Here is an 18,333-nt window from a genome sequence, read left to right as displayed (position 1 = left end):
CACCACAACCACCACCACCAAGCAGTGGGCGTGGAGAAGCCCCGGGGTTGGCAGGGGCCTGGGCCGGGGCGGGGCAGCGTCTCAGGTCCACCCCTGGCCTCCTTCCCACCTCCTTCCCCTATCCCCACCCCCCACCCCCCATCTTCCCCAGAGCGCCGGGCCTTGCTGGAGCACTTGGAGCGGTCCCCACCCCACCCCATCACCCCATCCCCAGGACCGACCCCCCCCCCTCCCAGTCCACCACGTCGGCTGGTCCTCCTGCCCCCCACCCCCCTCCTCGGTATGGACGCCGCCGGCGGGGACTTCCTGACCTTGCACGGTGAGTGTGCGCGGGTGTGCGTGAGTGTGTGACACCAGCAGCCTGCCACGACCTCGCAGGAGGCTGGCTTGATTGGTGCCTTTTTGTTTAGGGCCGGGAAGAAGCGAGAAGGACGATCAATCTCAGCTCCCCGCTCTGTTGTGGGAAGTGTGTGTGTGTGTGTGTGTGTGTGTGTGTGTGTGTGTGTGTGTGTGTGTGGGGAAGGGAAGAGGCCTCCAGGACTCCCCCCAAGACCTGGCTTGGGGGACAGCGGGGAGATAGATGGGAGGGTGATATGGATCTGAAGATACTTTCTTTTTCTTCTTCTTCTTCTTCGGTGGGCTCCCTGTAATCAAGAGTGTGGAGTTTGCACACGGGAACACCCGATGTGACCTGATATGGTTCTATGAAGACGGGGGGGGGGGTGCCTGGACTATGGGGAGGAGGGGGGTCAGGAGGCTGGGGTGTGGGCAGGGTTGAGGGTGTAAAGAGAAGGGAGCAATGGAGGAGTGGAAATGTGGCTGAAGTTTGTCTCTGATCTTATTATAAACGAACCCACCCCCTAAATGTGGCCACGCCAGGGCTGGAAGGATAACAGAACCAAACTAAAACAAATAGTCACCGTTTCTGTATTTTGGGGGGGACACTCAGGTTGGGATAGAATTGGGGGTTCCTGGGGCATCTCGTGGCTCTGTCTTGTGTCCAAGCCTTTGCTTCGTGTCTTTGTCAGAGCAGTGGAAAAAAAATGACTCCTGGTAGTACAGTTTTGAGGTACAGGCTGGCATTGCCTTACTCCAGGGGGGACTCCTATGTCTATTTGGGGGGGGGTGTTAATGTTTAGACCCTTTCTTGTCTTGCCACACTCCTCTACTGGTTTAACAAGCTCATTCTCCAGCAGGACGGGTGTGTCGAGTAGCTCACCCCTGTAAACTCAGCCCCTCAGGCAGCTTCAGATCGGGGAGTGTGTGTGTGTGTGTGTGCGTGTGTGTGTGTGTGTGCATGGCTTATGTGGTGAAACACCACCCTTGAATGGAAAGGAAAAAGCCAAACAAAGTGTGCAAGGCCCTGGATCCAAACCCCAGTAGCAGCACACATACACACACACATTAAATTAAAATAAAATGAAAGAATGAGTCAGGTGTCAGAGGCTCACGCCTGTCATCCCAGCTACTCAGGAGGCTGAGATCTGGAGGATCCCGGTTCAAAGCCCCAGGACCAGCACAATAAATAATAATACGAATAGCAATAATAACAATAAGAATGAGTAAGAATGAGGAGTTTTCCACTCCACTTTCTGTAGAAATTTACTCATACTCAGCCTCCAGATCTGGCAGTCGTATTTGGCAGTCTCTGGCCCTGACCTGATTCCCAAAGGCCCCAAAGAAACCAGTAGCAGCCATGATTTTCTCTAAGGCTTGGGTCCAACTCAGTCAGGCCGTCTCTACCCCCTTCTCGAACTTTCTCTCCTCGGTGGGGCGGGGGGGGGGGCGCAGAGGCAGGTATAGGACTTCAGGTAGATGAGTGGGAAAGACAGACAGACAGATGAGAGAATCACAGTGGAAATCTCAGCTTCTCTCTCCCTGTCCATTTGTGAGCTTTGTCTGTCTACATTGGAGAATACTGCTTGGTTTCTGCCTCTCCTCCTCCTCCTCCTCCTCCTCCTCCTCCTCCTCCTCCTCCTCCTCCTCCTCCTCCTCCTCCTCCTCCTCCTCCTTCTCCTCTTCCCTTTCTCCCTCCACCTCCTTCTTCTTCTTTTTGCTTGAACTCAGGGCCTAGGCACTGTCCCTGAGCTTCTTTTTGCTCAAGAGCTAGTGCTCTACCATGTGAGCCACAGCGCCACTTCCAGTTTTTTTTCTGTGTATGTGGTGCTGAGGAATCAAACCCAGGGCTTCATGCATGCCAGGCAAGCACCCTACCACTAAGCCACCTTCCCAACCCTCTGTGAGACTCTTTGTCTCCAAGGGACCAAGCAAAAAGCTGGACATGGAACAGTGGCTCAAGTGGTAGAATGCTAATCTTCAGTGAAAAAGCCCAGGCCCTGAGTTCAAGCTCCAGGGCCAACACATAGACAGACAGACAGACAGACAGACACAAATTAGCTCCAGTTAAAGAAAATTAGAGATGGAAGAGTGGCTTCTGGGTTATCTAAATTCTCTCTCTCTCTCTCTCTGTCTGTCTGTCTGTCTGTCTGTCTGTCTGTTGGTCCTGGGGCTTGAACTCGGGGCCTGGATGCAGTCCCTGAGCTTTTTCCACTCAAGGCTAGCGCTCTACCAGTCAAACCACAGCTCCACTTGCAGCCTTTTGCTTGGTCCTTGCAGACAAAGAGTCTCAGATTTTCCTGCCTAGGGCTGACTTTGAACCTGGATCCTCCAGATTTCAGACTCCTGAGTAGCCGGGATGACAGACGTGAGCCACAGGTGGGCTTGGGCTTGGAACAGCTTTTGTGTGTGCCTGCGTATCGTCTCGTCCACTTGCTCCCAGGGTGCTCAGACCCGGGGCTTGGTTATTCTTGCTGCGCTGGTCTGCATAGAAAACTGGCTTTGCCAGTGACTCACCAGCACATAGGGATTTTTTCTTGTGTGTGTGTGTTTTTTTATTTTCCCAGTAAAAGCCAAGAGGGGAATGAGTCAGGCCTCTGTGGGTAGGTCTTGACCTTGGTGAGCACTAGAGATGGAGTCAGTAATTAATTACTGGGTTAGCCTACATGAAAGGCTTCATTGTTTCCAGCAGTGTGGTACAAAGTTGCAAGGAATGGGTCTGGTGTCTCTAGCCCTGCCAGCCCTGGTAGGCATGAATGAATGGCTCCTTCTTCACTTCAGGATTTGCTTTTTAATTTTTTTTAAACTTTATTTAAATTAAAAAATTCCTACTGCTTGCAGGGCCAAGGGCCTCACACTCTTGTCTAGCTTTTTTCTTTTCCTTTTTTACTCGAAGCTGGAGCTCTACCCCTTGATCCATGACACCTCTGGCTTTTGGCTTTGGGACTGGTTCATGGGATCTAGAACAGGCTCTGGGATTTGTCTGTGTTCCCTGCTGGCTTCGAACCGCGATCCTCTCAGTCTCCTGCGTGGTTAGGGTTGCAGGCCTCAGCCACCAGCTCTGATTGACTATTGTTATTATATCCTTTGCATCCTTTAAAGCTTGGGTGGGGAAACTGAGGGAAGGAAACAAGTCTCCCCGGGGTTCACCAGTAAAGTGACAGAAAGTTGACTTAGTCGAAGAATTCAGAGATTTGGGGGTCTCAGCTGCCCGGGCCTCTCTGATTCTTCACCAAACTTTGAGAGGTCCCATGGTGATCTCGGGGGTGGGCGCTGCCCCAGCGCAGTCCTGCCTGCACCCCGATCCCGCCTGTGCCCCGGTCCTGCCTGCACCCCGATCCCGCCTGTGCCCCGGTCCTGCCTGCACCCCGATCCCGCCTGTGCCCCGGTCCTGCCTGCACCCCCGATCTTGCCTGCACCCCCGATCCTGCCTGTGCCCCGGTCCTGCCTGCACCCCGGTCCTGCCTGCACCCCGATCCCGCCTGTGCCCCGGTCCTGCCTGCACCCCGATCCCGCCTGTGCCCCGGTCCTGCCTGCACCCCCGATCTTGCCTGCACCCCCGATCCTGCCTGTGCCCCGGTCCTGCCTGCACCCCGGTCCTGCCTGCACCCCGATCCCACCTGTGCCCCGGTCCTGCCTGCACCCCCGATCTTGCCTGCACCCCCGATCCTGCCTGCGCCCCATCCTGCCTGAGCCCCAGCCCGGCCTGCACCCCAGCCTGCGCCTCCTTTGCATTGCCGGTGGGGAGAGGCGGGGTCCCGGGTCCCCGCAGTGTCACTCCGGGGTCCCGGGCTCTCCCTTCCCCTCCTTCCCCCCCTGCAAACCCCCATCGGCTTGCGGAGTGCGGCTCCGGCCAGGGTCCCGCCCGCCCGCCCGGCCACCCCGGCCGCCCCGGCCTCAGGTTTGGCCTCAGGGTGTGCGGGAATCTGCCCTTGGCCCGCCCCGCCCGCGTCCCGTCCCCGCCACCGGGTTGTGATCCCGCCTTTCCTCGCCGGTGTTCAGCTCTCGCCGCACCTCCACAGGCCACGCCTCTCCGCGGGCGGCCACGCCCACCCGGGATTGGCTCTGTCCTGTGATAGGTTCCGCCCTTCATTAACTGGCCACGCCCCCCAGAGCTGGCTTCCCGTCTTCTAAGTCTGGTTCCGCCCTCTCCGGAAATGGCTCCGCCCCCTCTCGGGCCGACTCCGCCCCCCAGCTCCCTGTCCGGTCTGGCTCCGCCCCCTCCGCCATTGACTGTCACTCGGGGACCGGCCCCGCCCCTCTCGGACTGACTGTCACTCCCGCGCTGACACCCGGTCCCGAACTCCACTTCCTCAGTCTGGCTCCGCCTCCTCGGTGTGGCCCCGCCTTCCGGTCTTGGCCCCGCCCCCTCAGGCTCAGATTTCTTCCTGCGCCCCGCCTACAGGGCCGCAGTGCTGTCACTCCGGGCCCGGCCCCGCCTTCCGGGCTCTGGCCCCGCCCCCTTAGGCTCAGATTTTCTTCCTGCGCCCCGCCTACAGGGCCGCAGTGCTGTCACTCCGGGCCCGGCCCCGCCTCCCGGGCTCTGGCTCCGCCCGCCGCCGCCCTGGCTCGCGGGCTCGGAGGCGGCCCCGGCCGGGCTGGGACCAGGACCCGGACCCGGACGGGGACGGGGCGCGCTCGCCATGCAGTGCCTGGGGCTCCGGGGCCGCAGCCGCAGCCGCTCCCGGGAACTTTTCCTGCAGGAGCAGAGCCTCCGGGTGGCGGCGCTGAACGGGCAGAGGCTGGGTAAGGGGCGCGGGCCGGGGCGGGGACCCTAGATGCCGGCAGGTGGAGCGCGAAGCGCGCGGACCCGCCCCCCCCCCCGGGGCCCCCGCTGCTCCCGGGCCTCGCATGACGGGGGCCTCGGTCCTGCCGGGGATCCCGGGGGTGGGAGGGGTCTGTGGCCCCTTCTGGGTCACCCCAGGATCTCGGTCCTTCTTGGGGGGAATCCGGGGGGTGGGGGGGTCCTGTGGGTCCTTCTGGGTCACCCCAGGGCCCCCTCCCGTCCTTGTCCCCACCCCCCCCAGGCTCCCTTGGCTGTGTAACTGGGATGCAAATGCAGAATGTGGGTGACAGGGGGGTGACCCCGGGGTGACAGTGGCTTTGTCACTCACGGGGAAGCGGGCGTGTAGCTGCTGTCTACCTGCACTCGCGTGTGGCCCAGTGTGTGGCATTGTGGGGCTGAAGCTCTGTGTGGGTGTGTGAAAGAGAGAGCGTGCATGCACACGTGCACACGCGTGCACCAGACCTGGGTGCTGTCCCTGATCCTTGTTGGGCTCAAAGTTAGCCCCCTGCCTGCCACTTGAATCACAGCTCCATGTCTGGTTTCCCCGTGGTTCATTGGAGTCTCAGGGACTTTTCTGCCCTGGCTGGCTTCGAACCCCCCGATCCTCAGGATCTCAGTGTAGATGACTTGAGTGAGCTTTTAAAATCCGGGCCTGAGGTTCTCTCAATGGTCTTTATTTGCTCCTGGCTGACACTTTATCTATAGAGCCACACCTCATGTTTTGGCTTTTTGCTAGAGATAAGATTCTCTTGGACTTTCCTGCCTGGGGCTGGCTTCAAACCACCAATCTCTTATCTCTCAGACCACAGTGTAAGCAGAGATTGCTGGTGTGAGCCCCTTGCACACTTGGCAAAAATAAGTCGGTCAAATGGTGGTTTCACATCCTTGACCCTTGTGAATGAGCTGCCTGCTTCCGAGTCCTGACTCCTCTGGCTTACAGACAGCTTCCTTGGGCCTCAGTTTCCTTATCCATACAGCGGGAATTGGTGACCCTGGGGCTGGCGGAGGGGGAGGTGGGGTAGGGGATTAAGTACCTGTGCTAACCCTGGCACTATCTGATTCCAATAGTAGTTATTATAATGGAGGCTGTTATGATCTTGATCACCACCTGCAAACATGGTAAATGCTGTGTGCTTATGGGCGTACGTGTGTGTCTCCTTCTGTCCATTGTGCATTAGTTAAGAACATCAGCAGGGCATCTTAGCTTCCTCCTGGTACCATTTTGTTGTTGGTGGTGGTGGTGGTGGTCAAGGGGTTTGAACTCAGGACCTGGGAGCTGTCCCTGAGCTTCTTCAACTCAAGGCTAGCGCTCTACCATTTTGAGCCACAGCGCCACTTCCGGTTTTCTGGTGGTTTCATTGGAGATCAGAGTCTCATGGACTTTCCTGCCCCAGGCTGGCTTTGAACCACCACCCTCCCTGAGTGGCTGGGATGTCGGGCGCGAGCCGCTGGTGCCCGGCTTGCCTGGCACCTTTCGTGCCCTGTCTGTGAGCCATCTTGTTGTGGGCTGTGATTGCCGGGAGATTTGTCCGGTTTTTAGGTCAACCTGGGGCCACTGAGCTCCTTCCACAGACAGGGTAAGGGACAGGGAAGCGGGGGGGGGGGGGGGGGATCCGTAAAACGATCGGTGCAGGGAACTGAGCCAGGGTGCTCTGTGTGAGTGTGTGTGTGTGTGTGTGTGTGTGAGAGAGAGAGAGAGAGAGAGACAAGAGACTGAGAATGAATGTGTGTGAGAAAACAGCTTAGGAAATCTCAGAAATCGAGACTCTTTGCAGCCATGGAGGGCTCTTCTCTCTGCTTCCTGTTGGGAGTGTGGGGGGCTCCTCTCCCCATCTGAGCCATCAGCCACGGGCCCAGGGTGAAAGGGGCTGCAGGGGGCTGGCAGATGGAAAAGAGATTTCTCTCACTTTCTTTTGGGTCAGTGGTGGGGCTTGAACTCAGGGCCTGGGCGCTGCCCCTGAGCTTCTTTTGCTCAAGGCTAGCGCTCTACCACTTTGGGCCACAGAGCCACTTCCGGTTTCCTGGTAGTTCATTGGAGAGAAAGGTCTCATGGACTTTCCTATCTGGGCTGGCTTTGAACCCCGATCGTCCGATCTCAGCCTCCTGAGGAGCTGGGATGACAGGCGTGAGCCATCAGCACCTGGCTAGTATTATTCTACCATGTGTATGGTCACCTCAGCTGCCAATCAAACAACTCCCTAGAGAAGGCAGGGTCCTGGGGTGTGGGCTAGCCTGGACACGAAGGAGGGGGACACCACAGAGAACCATGAGTGGGGTCTAGAGAGGGGCCAAGGGCAGACATGAATGGGGCAAGTATCCCCTCCCTCCATCCCTCCCTCCTTCCTTCCCTCCCTCCCTCCCTCCCTCCCTCCCTTCCTTCCCTTGCTGACCGTGTTGCCCCCCTAGGCCTGCAGGATGACCGTGACCTCCAGGCCCTGCTGAAGGGCAGCCAGCTGCTGAAGGTCAAGTCCGGCTCCTGGCGGCGTGAGCGCTTCTACAAGCTCCAGGAAGACTGCAAGACCATCTGGCAAGAGTCGAGAAAGGTCATGAGGACCCCGGAGTCCCAGCTCTGTGAGTGCACTGCCTGCCCCGCCCCCCGCCCCGGGGAAGTGGGGGTGGGATGTGGGGTGGGTGTAGAGGCCAATCACAGGCCATGATTGCAGATGGGGAAACTGAGGCCTGGCCTGGTGGGAGCCTAGGAGTCTCTCCGCCCCTCCCACCCTGCCCAGGGTCAAGAAATGAGGAGCTGGGTCTTGCCTGTCATCCCAGCTACTCAGGAGGCTGAGATCTGGTGGATCACGGTTCAAAGCCAGCCCAGGCAGGAAAGTCCCTGAGACTCTCATCTCCAATGAACCACCAGGAAACCGGAAGTGGTGCTGTGGCTCAAGTGGTAGAGCGCCAGCCTTGAGCTGAAGAGCTCAGGGACAGCGCCCAGGCCCTGAGTGTCAGTTTTAGTGTTGGTGCCAAAATGAAAGAAGGGAGAGAGAGAGACAGACAGACAGACAGACAGACAGAGAGAGAGAGAAAGGTGGGTGGCAGGTGGGGTTGGTAGCTCGTGTCCAGATGTCCAGGTGTGATCTCCGCCCACAGCCAAGCCCAAAGTCCAGACGCAGAGAGGGCACTTCCGGAGGTGTCACAGGGCAGGTCTGTGGGGTGTCATTCCCAGGGGCAGAGTCTCCTTGGGCCTTCAGGCTTGGGACATCAGGGTGGAGTTGGGCTCTTGCGCTCTCTCTCTCTCTCTCTCTCTCTCTCTCTCTCTCTCTCTCACACACACACACACACACAGACACACGGAGGCCACTGGTGGGGGTGTGGTATTTGCTTGATTGACGATGTGGATCTGAGGGCCTTCTGGAAGCTTCTGGAAAGATCCAGGGATCCAAGGCTAAGTGAATGTACGAAGAGTGAAATTTAAGGAGAAAGAATGGCTGATGTGTATCTTATCCATGTTTCGATTGATCTATTTATTTATTTGGTGCCGGTCCTGGGGCTTGAACTCACAGCCTGGACGCTGTCCCTGAGCCTTTTGGTTCAAGGCTACCACTACCACTTTGAGTCACACTTCTACCTCAGGCTTTTTACTGGTTAATCAGAGCTAAGAGTCTCGTAGACTTCGCTGCCTGAGTAAGAAGAAAGAGTAAAGAAGGAGAGCCGGGAGCTGGTGACTCACGCCTGTCATCCCAGCTACTCAGGAGGCTGAGATCTGACGATAGTGGTTCAAAGCCAGCCCAGACAGGAAAGTCCAGGAGACTCTGATCTCCAATAAACCACCAGAAAACTAGCCACAAGCGGCGCTGTGGCTCAAGTGGTCGAGTGCTAGCCTTGGGCGAAAAGAAGCCCAGGGACAGTGCTCAGGCCATGAGTTCAAGCCCCAAGAACCACATTAAAAAAAAAAAAAAAGGTAAGATAGTTTTCTGCGCATGCATCTCAAGGGGGAAACTGAGGCAGGCCGGGCCCTCAGTGACCCAAATGTCCCAAGCTGCCCAAGACATCTGGCTTTTTCTCTCTGGGGTGAGTTGGGGGCTGCAGATATTGGGGGAGGGGGAGGGCCAGAGCCGTGACTTCCTGTTGCATGTGTTTATTTATTTATTTAATCATTTTTGGGTCATTATTACGTTTTTCCATCCTGGTGGAGGGCAGCTTTAGCCGCGCTGGGTTAAAAGGCCTAGCGGGACACACAGAAGAGATTAAGCAGAGATTTGCGCTGTGTTCCAGATGGCTTGGGGAGCCCTGAGGCCCCCCCCCCAAACCTCCTACCCCCCCCCCAGCCAGGAAAGCCTGCAGCCTAGATTGGGCACACTCCTCCCCCACCACAGGCCTTCCTACCCCTGCCACTCGGCCATCAGGATGGGTTAGACTCAGAGAAGGACAGGAGGGTATTAAGCCAGAGTGCCTCTATTTTGTTATTTATTTAGTGAGGGTGTGTGTGTGTGTCAGTCCTGGGGCTCGAACTCAGGGCCTGGGCGCACTGTCCCTGAGCTTCTTTTGCTCAAGGCTGGTGCTCTACCACTTGGAGCCATTTCCGGTTTTCTGGGTGGCTCATTGGAGATGTGAGTCTCAGGGATTTTCCCTGCCCAGGCTGGCTTTGAACCGTGGTCCTCAGATCTCAGATCTCCTGAGTAGCCGGGCCGACAGGCATGTATCACAACGCCCGTTGAGCTCCTTCCTCCTGCAGTCTCCATCGAGGACATCCAGGAAGTCCGCATGGGGCATCGCACCGAGGGCCTGGAGAAGTTTGCCCGGGATATCCCAGAGGACCGCTGCTTCTCCATCATCTTCAAGGACCAACGCAACACACTGGACCTCATCGCCCCTTCCCCGGCCGACGCCCAGCACTGGGTTCAAGGCCTCCGCAAGATCATCCACCACTCGGGCTCCATGGACCAGAGGCAGAAGCTGCAGCAGTATCCTACCCGGGGCTCTGCCAGTGTGGGACGGAGCAGACCGGAAGCAGTGGCTAGATATCTTCAGTGACGGATGATAAGGATATGGATATTGCTTTGGGGGGTTGGTTGTAGGACTTGAACGCAGGGCCTTGGTGCTGTCCCTTAGCTTTATTGCTCAAGCCTGGTGCTCTACTGTTGGAGCCACAGCTCCGTGTGTGTGTGTGTGTGTGTGTGTGTGTGTGTGTGTGTGTGTGTGTGTGTGTGTGTGAAATTTGAACTCTGGGCCTAGGCGCCATCCCTGAGTTTGTTTTTTTTTCTGCTCAAGGTTAATGCTCTACTGCTTGAGTCATAGCTCTGTTTCCGGGACTTTGGGTGGTTTCATTGGAGATAAGAGTCTCATGGATTTTCCTGCCCTGGCTGGCTTTGAACCACAATCGTCAGATCTCAGCTTCCTGTGTAGCTAGGCTGACAGGCGGGAGCCACCGGCTTCCCCTCTCCCCTCCTCTCCCCTCCCTGCCACACTATGAACCCAGGCCGGCTTCAAACTTCCTTTCCTTCAGCCTCAGTCTTTTAAAAGACAGAATTACAGGCGTGTACACCCCACCCAGAAGTTCTCTCTCTTTTTTTTTTTATGACTAGTTTATGGACATATAATTCACAGAATCATAAAATCAATTCAAGTGTGGGCTCTGTCCCAAGAAGAGTCATAGCTGGGCTGGGCATGTGGCTTAATGGTAGAGTGCTCACCTAGCACGCATGAAGCCCTGGGTTCGATTCCTCAGCACCACAGACACAGAAAAAGCCGGAAGTGGCGCTGTGGCTCAAGTGGTAGAGTCCCAGCCTTGAGCAAAAAAAAGAAAGAAAGGAAAAAAGCGCAGGGACAGCACCCAAGCTCTTGACTTTAAGCTCCAGGACCAGCATCAAAGAAAAAGGGAAAGGAAAAAGGAAATATTTTCCAACATTGAAAAGGTTTTGAAAGCCAGCAAATGTGGGGTGTGTGTGTGTGTGCCATTTTGTGGTCCCTGCAGGTGCATTACCAAGGCAAGCCAGTAGGAGGCAGTGTCTGCAGCCAGTTCTGGTTGGGTTCTTTGGGGGGGGGGGAAAACCACAGGGATTTTCTAGTTCTTTCCTTCATCCTGGCCCAGCTGGATCCATTCCTGCTTGCGGAAAGCCGACAAGAACAAAGACAACAAGATGAGCTTCAAGGAGCTGCAGAACTTCCTGAAGGAGCTGAACATTCAAGTAGACGACAGCTACGCCCGCAAGATCTTCAGGGTAAACCAAGTCACGCCCTGCTCATGTCACAGTGTGTGTTTCTGTGTGTATGTGTGTGTGTGTGTGAATGCTTGCTGAGCCACTTGTTGCTTGCTTTTTTGTTTTGCCAGTCCTGGGGCTTGAACTCAGGGCCTGGGCGCTGTCCCTGAGCTTCTTTTTGCTCAAGGCTAGCACTCCACCCTTTGAGCCACAGCATCACTTCCGGCTTTTTCTGTGTCTGTGGTGCTGAGGAATCGAACCCAGGGCTTCGCGCATGCTAGGCGAGCGCTGTACCACTGGGCCACCTTCCCAGCCCCTGGTGGCTTCTGGCTCTGCAGGAATGTGACCGCTCTCAGACCGACTCTCTGGAGGATGAAGAGATCGAGGCCTTCTACAGGATCCTTACCCAGCGGGACGAGATTGACCGCACCTTCGCCCTGGCCGCTCAATCGGGAGACACGCTCTCCGTGGACCAACTGGTCAACTTCCTGAAACAACAGCAGAGGGAAGAGGCGGCCGGCCCCGCCCTGGCCATATCTCTCATCGAGCGTTATGAGCCCAGCGAAGCTGGTAAGGCTTCAGGGCTGTGGGAACTGGGGGATCCCCCCTGCACCCCCGAAAAGAAAGGCAAGGGTGGCTCACGCCTGTCATCCCAGCGACTCAGGAGGCTGAGATCTGAGGATCGCAGTTCAAAGCCAGCCCAGGCAGGAAAGCCTGCGAGACTCTTATTTCCCATGAACCACCAGAAAACCGGAAGTGGCGCTGTGGCTCAAGTGGTAGAGCGCCCAGCCTTGAGCTGAAGAGCTCAGGGACAGCGCCCGGGGCCCTGAGTTCAAGTCCCAGGACTTCCCACTGAACCATTGATCTGCAGGCAGGAGGGGAGCTGGGGTACCCACCCTGAGGGTCCCCGGTGGGGCCTCTTCTCCTTCCTCCCAGCCAAAGCCGGCAGGCACATGACCAAGGACGGCTTCCTCATGTACCTGCTGTCGGCGGACGGCAGCGCCTTCAGCCTGGCCCACCGGCGCGTCTACCAGGACATGGGGCAGCCTCTCAGCCACTACCTGGTGTCGTCCTCGCACAACACCTACCTGCTGGAGGACCAGCTGGCCGGGCCCAGCAGCACAGAGGCCTACATCCGGTGAGAGCCTGGGAGGCTGGGGGCGGGGTGCTGGGAGGTCCTGGGGGGCCTCTGGGAGTCCTGGGGGACACTTGGGGTGTCCTGGGAGTCCTGGGGGGGGCTCTGGGAGTCCTGGGGGGCACTGGGGGGCTGGGGGGTCCTGGGGGGCCTCTCAGAGTCCTGGGGGACACTTGGGGTATCCTGGGGAGCCTCTGGGAGTCCTGAGGGGCACTGGGGGGTCCTGGGGGCCCTCTGGGAGTCCTGGGGGACATGTGGGGGGTCCTGGGGGGGCCACTGGGGGTCCTGGGGGGCCTCTCAGTCCTGGGGGACACTTGGGGTGTCCTAGGGTGCCTCTGGGAGTACTGGAGGGCACTGGGGGGTCCTGGGGGGCCTCTGGGAGTACTGGAGGGCACTGGGGGTCCTGGGGGGCCTCTGGGAGTACTGGAGGGCACTGGGGGGTCCTGGGGGGCCTCTGGGAGTCCTGGGGGCCTCTGGGAGTCCTGGGAGACACTGGGGGATCCTGGGGGGGCCACTGGGGGGTCCTGGGTCCTCTCAGAGTCCTGGGGGACACTTGGGGTGTCCTGGGGGGTCTCTGAGAGTCCTGGAGGGCACTAGGGGATCCTGGGGGCCTCTGGGAGTCCTGGGGGACACTTGCAGGGTCCTGGGGGTCCTGGGGGTCCTCTGGGAGTCCTAGGGGCCTCTGGGAGTCCTAGGGGACACTTGGGGTGTCCTAGGGGGCCTCTGGGAGTACTGGAGGGCACTGGGGGGGTCCTGAGGGGCCTCTGGGAGTCCTGGAGGGCACTGGGGGGTCCTGGGGGGCCTCTGGGAGTCCTGGGGGCCTCTGGGAGTCCTGGGAGACACTGGGGGGATCCTGGGGGGCCACTGGGGGGTCCTGGGGTCCTCTCAGAGTCCTGGGGGACACTTGGGGTATCCTGGGGGGGTCTCTGAGAGTCCTGGAGGGCACTGGGGGGTCCTAGGGGCCTCTGGGGGACACTTGGGGGATCCTGGGGGGCCACTGGGGGGTGGGCCTCTCAGAGTCCTGGGGGACACTTGGGGCATCCTGGGGGGTCTCTGAGAGTCCTGGATGGCACTGGGGGATCCTGGGGGCCTCTGGGAGTCCTGGGGGACACTTGCGGGGTCCTGGGGGTCCTCTGGGAGTCCTGGGGGCCTCTGGGAGTCCTAGGGGACACTTGGGGTGTCCTAGGGGGCCTCTGGGAGTACTGGAGGGCACTGGGGGGTCCTGAGGGGCCTCTGGGAGACCTGGGGGGCACTGGGGGGTCCTGGGGGGCCTCTGGGAGTCCTGGGAGACACTGGGGGTGTCCTGGAGTGGCATTGGGGGGGGGGTCCAGGAGCTCCTGTAGGTCTAGTGTAGGTAGGGGGTTGGGGGCAGGAATTACTGTGGGGAGGAGCGGGGTGTCCTGACCCCCCGTCTGTGCCCCCAGGGCTCTCTGCAAAGGCTGCCGGTGTCTGGAGCTGGACTGCTGGGATGGGCCGAACCAGGAGCCGATCATCTACCACGGCTACACCTTCACCTCCAAGATCCTCTTCTGCGACGCGCTCAGGGCCATCCGGGACTACGCCTTCAAGGTGGGGGGGCTGCCCCGGAGGGGGGTGGGGGTGAAGGGTGGGGGAATGGGGGTGAGGAGCAAGGGGTGGGTGTGGGGAACGAAGCGTGTGGGCGGGGGGTGTGTGTGTGCTGTTCCCAGGGCTGCTGACGCCTCCCCCTGTGTTTCGGGGTACCAGGTCTCCCCGTACCCTGTCATCCTGTCGCTGGAGAACCACTGCAGCCTGGAGCAGCAGCGGGTGATGGCCAGGCACCTGCGGGCCATTCTGGGGCCCATGTTGCTGGACAAGCCGCTGGACGGGGTGACCACCAGCCTGCCTTCCCCCGAGGTGCGGGGGGGCGGGGGGGGCGGGTGTCAGGGGGGGACTGTCCTGAAGTGGGGGCGCAGAGGGCCGAGGCCGGATGGAGGATGCTGACCCACTGCCCTCTGACCTCCACCTCCCCCCTCCCCACCCCAGCAATTGAAGGGGAAGATCCTGTTGAAGGGGAAGAAACTCGGGGGGCTGCTGCCCCCGGGAGGGGCCCCCGGCTCAGAGGCAGCGGATGTATCGGACGAAGATGAGGCCGCCGAGATGGACGACGAGGCTGTGAGGAGCCGAGTACAACATAAACCCAAGGTGTGAGGGGGTAGGGGCTGGGGGTTGGGGGGGGCGGCGCTGGGGTCACCCCCCTTGTACCCCAACACTCCTTGTACTCCTTTGCCTTTACTGGCTCTAACCCGGGCCTCCCCCCATGACCTCTAAGGAGGAAAAGGTCAGATTGGCTCCGGAACTTTCCGACATGGTCATCTACTGCAAGAGCGTCCATTTTGCGGGGTTCGCCAATCCTGGGCCCAGCACGCAGGCGTTTTACGAGATGGCGTCCTTCTCTGAGAACCGTGCCCTTCGGTTGCTCCAGGAGTCCGGTGAACCTCCGCCCTGTCCGTGTTATGTCTGTCCATCTGGGCCCGCACCCTTGGGGATGGGGGGGGGGAAGGGACACACCCTTCTGGGTCTAACCCTCCCCCTCCCCCTCCCCCCTCTAGGCAACTCCTTCATCCGCCATAATGTGGATCACCTGAGCAGAATCTACCCTGCCGGCTGGAGGACGGACTCCTCGAATTACAGCCCGGTGGAGATGTGGAACGCAGGGTGTCAGATAGGTATGGGGGTGTGGATGGGGTGGGATGGGGTGGGGTGGCTGGAAGGGTGGTTGGGGGAGCAGGGGCGCCCTGGAAGGGGGTGGGGTGTTGAGGGTTATCTTGAGCCCCAGATGTGCACTGAGTGGCTTTGGAGATACTGAGGCAGGGCCCCCTGGGCTCAGTTTGGACATTTGGGGTTCACGACCAGTGAGTCGGCACCAGTGAAGACACAGCGCCCACGTCTGGCTTTTTCTGAGCCATTTATTGGAGATGAAGCCGTAGTCTCCTGGACTTTCCTGCCCCGGGGCTGGCTTCGAACCATGATCTCAGCCTCCTATGGAGCTGGCATGACTGACGCACGTTGAGCCACAGGCTTCCGTGAGACTTATCTCTGGAAAACCAGCCAAAAGCTGGGAGGGGAGGTAGGGCTCGAGCGGTAGAGCGCCAGCCCTGAGTAAAACCAAACCAAACCAAACCAAACCCACACCAGGACAGCACCCGGGCCCCGAGTTTGAAGTCTTTGGTAGCCACAGAAAGAAATGGAACACATGGTTAGTGTGGTGGGCCCAGAGATTGGCACATGTTAGAATCACATGGAATCCTGCCTCAGTATACCCTGAGAAGACCCCCCCTCCCAAAGATCCAGGACCCAAAGGCCCAGCCCCCCGCCCCCCCCAGCCAGTGACTCTCTTGTCTTACTTCCAGTGGCCCTGAACTTCCAGACACCGGGGTCGGAGATGGATGTCTACCAGGGCCGCTTCCAGGACAACGGGGCCTGTGGGTACGTGCTGAAGCCTGCTTTCCTGCGGGACCCCAGCACCACCTTCAACTCCCGCGCCCTGACGCAGGGGCCCTGGTGGGCCCCGAAGCGGCTGAACATCAGGGTATGGCTAGATTCCCGAGGGATAGGTGCCCTCTGGATCTTTCCTTCCTGATTTACTTATTATTATAATGATTATGTGTCGGTTGTGGGGCTTGAACTCAGGGCTGGGGTGCTGTCCCTGAGCTCTTTGTGTTCAAGGCTAGTACTCTACCAGTTGAGCTACGGCGCCACTTCCAGTTTTCTGGTGGTTTCATTAGAGATGAGTCTCACGGACTTCCCTGCCTGGGCTGGGTTTGAACTTCAATCCTTAGATCTCAGCCTCCTGAGCAGCTAGGATGACAGGCGTGAGCCACCAGCACCTGGGCTGTTATTACTATTATTATCTTTAGTCAGCACTTTTTAATTATCATCTCTCATTTTCCCCCGCTTTCAGGTTATTTCTGGACAACAGCTGCCCAAAGTCAATAAGAATAAGAATTCCATTGTGGACCCGAAGGTGACCGTGGAGATCCACGGTGTGGGCCGGGATGTGAGCAGTCGCCACACTGCAGTGGTCACCAATAATGGTAACGTGCTGGGTCGGGGCTGGGGGCCGGTGGGCTGGCTGGGGGTGCGGGGCTGGCTGGCTCTCATGGTCCCTGTTCCCAGGCTTCAATCCCTGGTGGGACACGGAGTTTGAATTTGAAGTGGCGGTGCCGGAGCTCGCCTTGGTACGATTTGTCGTGGAGGACTACGACGCCTCCTCGAAGAACGACTTCATCGGCCAGAGCACCATCCCCTGGGGCAGCCTGAAGCAGGGTGAGTGTCCGCCAAGAAGGCAGAACGAGCAGGAGGAAGGAAGGGTCTGGCAAGATTGAGGACGAGGCCTAACAGTGCCTCCACTGAATCTGCCTGGAGTGACCAGCACTTTTGTTTTTGTTTTTTGTGTTCTTTCTGCCAGGTTACCGCCATGTCCATCTCTTGTCTAAGAATGGGGATCAGCACCCGTCAGCCACGCTCTTTGTGAAGATCTGCATCCAGGACTAGAACTGAGGACTCGGTGGAGTTTTCCCTGACTGAAGCAGGCCTTGCACCCGCAGTTAGGACAAGGATGGTGTGATCGTGGATCCTTATTGAGGGCAAGGATGGTGTGATCCCAGACCCGCATCTAGGGCAAGGATGGTGCCCCTGTGGCCGCCTCTGGCGTGGACAAGGCTTCCTCTGAACTGCCTTCAGCTCTCTCGCACCGGACTGTTGGTTGCTTCTTGAGGGTGTTCCAGGGCTGTCATTCATTCCGTTAGGAACAACACTGCAATCCTCTCCATCCTCCGCCGGCTTGTAAGGCTGAGGGTTTTGATTAAATAAAATTTTTTAAAAAAAATCACAGTGGAGGGCTGGGAATATGGCCTAGTGGCAAGAGTGCTTGCCTTGCATACATGAAGCTCTGGGTTCAATTCCTCAGCACCACACATATAGAAAAGGCCAGAAGTGGCGCTGTGGCTCAAGTGGTAGAGTGCTGACCTTGAGCAAAAAGAAGCCAGGGGCCAGGGACAGTGCTCAGGCCCCACAAGTAGCTAAAAAAAAAAAAATCACAGTGGAACTGGACACCGGTGACTCCCGTCTGTTGTCCTGGTGTCTCAGGAGGCTGAGACCTGATGATTTTTGTTTTCAGACCTGCAGGGCCAGATGTACCTGAGAGACTTATCTCTGGTTATCCAGAAAAAAAGAAAAATAGAGTTAGGAGTGGAGGTATGGGGAAGGTTGTAGAACATTCACCAGCCTTTGGTGCAAAACAGCCCCAGGGAGCATGCAAGGCCCTGAGTTCAAGCCCCTATATCAGTATAAAAGAAATTAATAATCACTGGATGTCAGTTGAACACGCCTGTCATCCTAGCTACTCAGGAGGCTGAGATCTGAGAGGATTGCAGTTCAAAGCCAGCCCTGAGAGGAAAGTCCATGAGACTCTTATCTCCAATGAACCACCAGAAAACCGGAAGTGGAGCTGTGGCTCAAGTGGTAGAGCACCAGCCTTGCGCTGAAGAGCTCAAGCGGGAAGAACCCCTGGGAGGTTGGGGGGAGGGTGTCCAGCTCCCAGCTGAGCTCCGAAGAAGCTCAGCTTCTTTGTTCCCCTTTCTGCCATTTCCATTTGGCCATGTTGGGGAATTCCTCCTCCCATCTCCCAAAGATATCTCAGAGGAAGTCAAAGTCTGGGAGATAGAACTGGGGACACACGTAAGAGGGGGATGACATGGGAAGGGGGTGGCTTATGAAGCCCTGAATCCCGATTCAAGCAGAGGCACCCCCCCCAATCTGTGCATCTCCCATGTAGAGCGCATCTCCGGGAGCCTCCATTTCAGGCATTGCTCACTGGGATGGGGCCACAAGCCAAGGGACTGTGTTCACCTCCTTGTGGGTGGGGACCAGGCCACAGCCCAGTGCATCATTCGTCCATAGGACAGGCTCTCAGT

At 58.2% G+C, this 18,333-nt stretch overlaps 1 protein-coding gene across 3 annotated transcripts; it reads left to right on the top strand.

The window, feature by feature from the left end:
• The first annotated feature begins 249 nt into the window (after positions 1-249).
• On the top strand, positions 250-17,235 carry Plcd1 (phospholipase C delta 1). 3 transcript variants are annotated; one of them, XR_007209227.1, is made up of 16 exons: positions 4,944-5,082; positions 7,529-7,693; positions 9,798-10,026; positions 11,154-11,283; positions 11,601-11,832; positions 12,199-12,400; positions 13,822-13,966; positions 14,123-14,272; positions 14,402-14,560; positions 14,688-14,847; positions 14,968-15,084; positions 15,769-15,947; positions 16,320-16,452; positions 16,535-16,684; positions 16,827-16,969; positions 17,004-17,235. XR_007209227.1 is itself a non-coding variant. In XM_048334657.1 (15 exons), exons 1-15 carry the CDS (start codon positions 283-285, stop codon positions 16,910-16,912), a joined length of 2,274 nt encoding a protein of 757 aa, XP_048190614.1. In that variant the 5' UTR covers positions 250-282; the 3' UTR covers positions 16,913-17,235. The 3 variants fall into 3 exon arrangements, 2 of the variants coding, with proteins under 2 accessions (XP_048190614.1, XP_048190613.1); XM_048334657.1 differs by lacking the exon at positions 4,944-5,082 and adding an exon at positions 250-319 and having other exon boundaries at positions 16,827-17,235; XM_048334656.1 differs by having other exon boundaries at positions 16,827-17,235.
• Positions 17,236-18,333: the final 1,098 nt, after the last annotated feature.

Source organism: Perognathus longimembris, chromosome 26, assembly GCF_023159225.1.
Source record: "Perognathus longimembris pacificus isolate PPM17 chromosome 26, ASM2315922v1, whole genome shotgun sequence".
NCBI classification, from domain to species: domain Eukaryota; kingdom Metazoa; phylum Chordata; class Mammalia; order Rodentia; family Heteromyidae; genus Perognathus; species Perognathus longimembris.
Note: the sequence above shows the minus strand (reverse complement) of the source record. Positions and strands in the feature narration are given on the sequence as shown.

Bases quoted from the DNA above. Each gene is read 5' to 3' on its own strand.
- Plcd1 (XM_048334656.1), top strand. From the start codon at position 4,980: ATGCAGTGCCTGGGGCTCCGGGGCCGCAGCCGCAGCCGCTCCCGGGAA. The intron at 15,085-15,768 runs GTATGGGGGTGT...TCTTACTTCCAG, and splicing joins GAACGCAGGGTGTCAGATAG to TGGCCCTGAACTTCCAGACA. The intron at 15,948-16,319 runs GTATGGCTAGAT...CCCCGCTTTCAG, and splicing joins CGAAGCGGCTGAACATCAGG to GTTATTTCTGGACAACAGCT.